This window comes from Lucilia sericata, unplaced genomic scaffold, assembly GCF_015586225.1.
Source record: "Lucilia sericata isolate MDLA Ls3-8-SP2 unplaced genomic scaffold, ASM1558622v1 Contig001876F_arrow, whole genome shotgun sequence".
Taxonomy (NCBI): Eukaryota; Metazoa; Arthropoda; class Insecta; order Diptera; family Calliphoridae; genus Lucilia; species Lucilia sericata.
Genome location: NW_023995765.1, coordinates 67,501 through 72,500, shown reverse-complemented (window position 1 = coordinate 72,500; position 5,000 = coordinate 67,501). Strand labels below are relative to the sequence as shown.

Genomic DNA, 5,000 nt, shown 5'->3' with positions numbered 1-5,000 from the left:
AACAGTCGGAAAAAGTCGAAAAATCGAAAATTGTAGAACAAGTCAAAAATAGTCAACAATTTAAAAAAAGTGGAAAAAAAAGTCAAAAACTCTAAAATAGTCGGAAAAACTCGAAAAAAGTCAAAAAATAGTCGGAAAAAAGTAGAAAGAAGTCGAAAATAGTCAAAAAGTCGAAAAGTCGGAAAAAGTCGAAAAGTCGAAAAAGTCGAAAAGTCGAAAAAAGGCGAAAAAAGTCGAAAAAAGTCGAAAAGTCGACTATTTTTAAAATACTTATAGTCGAAAAATCTAAAAGTCGACTTTTATTTAAATGAAAAAAGTCGAAAAATCGACTTTTCATAAAATGCAAAAAGTCGAAAAGTCGACTTTTAACTAAATGAAAAAAGTCGAAAAGTCGACTTTTCGTTTCAACTATAGAACCCTAATTGTAATTAGTTGTATAATAAATAGTTCTACTTATATAAAACTAAGTTTTGCCGATTTATAAGGGACCTATTTCAAGTATTTTCAATAGGCTTCCAAAATTTGGATCCAGAATATATCGAGGGTCTTTAGCATCCGAAATATATCAACAATTTAAAAAAAAATCATGGGTTTTTTCAGAATTCTGATCATATCTACGTTATTTAGGCACCGATTTTGAAAATTTTTGTTAGCATGATTTAATATTTGGATTCAGAAGATATTGGGGATTTTTAGGAATTTGCATACGAAATTTTTTTAAATCTACAAAAAGCATGGGGTTTCCCAGAATGGACCAATTTCGTTGATACACGAAAGTATGTCTAGTATATGGATCCTTAACATATGGATGGGATGTCTTCAGGAACTAGCATCCGAAATATATTAAAATTTTTTAAAAACCATATATTTTCTCAGAACTTTTTTAACATATTTTAGTAATTTATAAACCTATTTCGCTTATTCTTAAAAACGCGTCTAAAATGATCCAATATTTTAATACTGAATATATCAGGGGTCCTCAAGAATTTTCATCCGAAATATGTTAATAATTCTTAAAAATCATGGAGTTACTCAGAATTTTGACTAATATCTTTTATTTAGGAATCAATTTCGTTCATTCTTTAACAAATTTGGATGCAGCAAAATATCGGGGGTCTTCAGGAACTTGCAAGTTTTTTTTTATCATAATTCAGTTATTTATGGGCAGATTTTCCTTATTCTTAAAAGCATATCTAATAGAATGATCCAATATATGGTTCCTAAAGATATCGGGGATTTTCAGAAATTTTTTTCCGAAAAATATTAAAAATTCAAAAAAAATTATGGATTTTCTTGAAATTTTGATCATATTTCAGATATTAATGGATATATTTAGCTTTTTCTTTAAAGCATGTCTAATAGAATAGTCCAATATTTAATTCCTAAAGATATTGGACGATTTTCTGGAATTTGTATCTGAAATAAATTTAAAATTTCAAAAAATATGGATTTTTTCAAAATTTTGATATCTATTATTTAAGGATTGGTTACGTTTATTCTTATAATCGTGTGCAATAGGATGATCTACTATTCAGATCATAGAGATATCGAGGGTCTTTAGGAATTTCAAAATTCTAAAAAAATCATGTGATTTCTTAGAATTTTGATCACTGAACTAGAACTGAACTAGAACTGAACTAGAATTGAACTAGAACTGAACTAGAACTGAACTAGAACTGAACTATGGACCGATTTTGCTTATCCAATATTTGGATCCTAATAATATGAAGGGTTTTTAGGAATTCATATCCGAAATATATTAAAAATTCTAAAAAATTAGAATCAGTTTTCTCAGAATTTTTATCAATCTGTCATTTATGAACCGATTTCGTTGATTCTAAATATCAAATTTCTCGAAATCATACTTGGATACAGAAGATAACGGGGATTCAAAATTCTAAAAAAAAAACATGAGTTTTCTTAGGATTTCTATTATATTTTCGTTATTTAAGCTATTTAAGCGTATATTAAGCTATTTATCGCTATTTCTCGAAGAACATCTGATTGAATGATTCCTGGAGACTTCGAGGGCGTTCAGGGCCCAAAAACGATAATAGTAGTCCCCAATAGAAGACAAACACCTAAAGAAAATCTAAAATTTGCTGTTTATAATTTGTATTTAGTTCACCAGCGCTTATATCACAAATAAATGGGGACTTTGACTTCAAATGGTGGTAGAATAAAATGCCTTACTAATCCTGCTATAAAACAAATTTACTGCATTTACAAACTTAATTTAGAAACTTTTGACTTTAGCAATAATAATATTTTTGTAAAATGTTTAAATTTATAAATAAATATACAATAATTGTGACATCTTTTTAAAAAAAGATGTAAAAAACATGATTTTTAAAAAATTTTTATAAAATATTTTGAATCGTCAGTGTATCATTCAATATAAAAGAAAATATTTAATGAAATTTTAAAATTTCTAATTTTGAATTAACTTAAATAACTAATGAGTATTAAAATTACAAAAATGACTCTTAAATGGTAAAAATTGTGTATAACAACTAAAAATAATGTTTGTTTGAAAAAAAAGCATCAGGCAGTTTTAATAAAGTTTTCTTTTTTAAAGAAAATACTTAGTTTGTTACAAGGTAACTTAGGCAAAATGTTGCTCTTTGAAAATGAAAGATCTTTCTTTGAAACACTATTGAGATTCTAAATAACTTTGTCACTAATTGTATATTGTTATAATCAGTACCATAGAACTTATATTTGCTAATTGTTCAGGAAAAGTTAGTTTAAACAATGTTGAGAGCAACATTTTAGACCAAAAAAACATAATAATAATTAAAATAAACTGCCTATTTAATTACTATTTAGAAGGTAATAAAAGCATTTTTAATTTTTCCGCTTCACTTAATAACATAGCTGATTCTTTATGCTTACCGCCCAATAATGAATGCATTTCGAAAGTTTCCTTTTCATCATCGTCATCATCGGCGATATTATTATAATGATTACTTTTACGATGTTGATTTTTACTGGACAATTGACGCATACATTTTTCAAATTCTCCTTCACCAAAAGAGGACTGTAGCGTCTGTGTAGCTATATCAAAGGCATTAGCTTGTATGCCTACATCACAGCTAGTTTTACTATTGCGTGAATTTGGTTTACCCGTGGAAATACCCGAGTAAGAACTGTTTAACATAATATTGAGAGGTAAATCTAATTCGACTGATGAATAAGAGTCTTCTGATAAACTATTGTTATTATGGGCCGCTATAGAAAGTTCACGTTTAAGATGTAAATTCAAATCGGAGGTATTCGTTATGTCTAGTTCGTATTTCGAGTTGGAAGACTTGTGTTTTTGTGAATTTAAACTGTTGTTATTGTGACGTCTTAGAGACTTTTTATGTCCCGAGGAGCAGCCCGCTTGAGATTTTCTCGATTGTTTGCTGCGTGTGGAATTACGTGAATTTCTATTATTTGCCGATTCATTAGATTTTTGCATATTTTTTATTAGAGCTTCATAAGCTGCCTGTTTTTTTGTTTTATTTTCCGTTAAATCATTGATTTCTTCAATTCTGGGACCATAATCCTCTTCCTCATAGTCGTCATCATTGTCACTTAAATCTTGCTGCTTAAGTACGACATCTAAACGTGAGTCTTGTATTTTAAAAGAAGCCCTAGACGTCTCTTCATCCGAAGTTGTGGTCATGCCTTGATTTTGTAAAAATGGTATTATTAATTGTCCATTCTTGGCTAAAAATTCGGTAATATCAGCGGGATCTAAGCCAGCATTGGCTGAACGTCTTTTTGTGGAATTATGTTTTTTGGTACTTTGTGCAAAGAGTCCCACTTTATGACTAGCATTTGGGTAAGTAGTTTTCTTCAGAGCAATTACTTGAGATTCTATGGAAGTACTACTCTCCCTTCGGCCACTGTATTTACGGCCGGTAGCTGTAATAAAATCCCTTCTTCTTTGGGATCTTTTACCAGAAGCAGCCGCATGTTTGGAGTGATGATGGTGGTGATGATGATGACCCGATCTAGATCTAGAGGCAACTTTAGTTTTCATTTCTTGGATTTTCACCGAAACTTGTGAATCCACAGAATTTCTGCGTGACTCCACCGAAACATGTCTGACACTAAAACTAATTTCAGAATCTAAAGAGTTTTTGCGAGGACCTTGACTCGAGCTATTGGTAGCACCCGTAGCTCCCGTTAAAGCCATGCGCCGTTTAACAAATTGCGGCAAATAATTAGCCCAGGTAGAACTGATTTCATTAGTTTCTGAGGAATTCAAGTCGTTGACATCAAAGTTTAAACCCACTGGATCGGTATGAGTATTATAAAGGGTTATAGAGAGCCTCCCTTTATCCTCGAATTCTTTACGTTTAGCCCAGGTTTGTGCTATTACTTTATGTTTGGGCATTTTCACTTCCTCGTTGACATCTTTGCCACACTTTTTTCTTAAATAACGTTTCCAAGTCTCCACCGAACTGGGTGTCCAACACCAAGTGGACATAACTATACCAGCACCAAACAGACACAACAAATGTAGCTGTAATATAGAAACGCTAGGTCGAGTTTCTAACTTACATTTGACGTGCTCCTCAAAAGGTGAGAAAATACGACAACTAAAAGCAAATTTACTATTTATAGTTTATAAAAAAAGGAATATTAAAATTACTTACACCACATAATCCTTTAAACTTTCCGCCCATTCATGTGAATGACGAAATTCATAGGCATGACAGGCCATGGCCACCAGTATGAAAACCAATGAAAATAAAGCACACAAACCCATGCGTACTATTATCAAATGTATCTTATTACTGGCCGATGTTGATTTGATGTCATTGGCAAAATGTTTCAGACCAAACAGCATAATCATACCGCGTATTATAAAATAACCACCAACCATTATAACACCAAATAAAGGGCCCAAAACTAAGCCGGCTCTGATGGAATGATTTAGATAACCCACAAAACAAATGCCCACCGTACTGTTGCCATCCACTTCACTTAAGGCCAGTGTGGTAATG

At 31.3% G+C, this 5,000-nt stretch overlaps 1 protein-coding gene across 1 annotated transcript in view; it reads right to left on the bottom strand.

Annotated features, from left to right (window-relative positions):
- Nucleotides 1-2,465: 2,465 nt before the first annotated feature.
- The window catches only part of LOC119612939 (protein smoothened), a 6,992-nt gene continuing 4,457 nt past the window's right edge, over nt 2,466-5,000 (bottom strand). The window contains 2 exon segments of the mRNA XM_037968832.1: nt 2,466-4,592; nt 4,650-5,000. The exon segment at nt 4,650-5,000 is cut by the window's right edge and continues 270 nt beyond it. Of these exon segments, the coding sequence (XP_037824760.1) occupies nt 2,822-4,592; nt 4,650-5,000 (2,122 nt within the window). The 3' untranslated portion in view covers nt 2,466-2,821.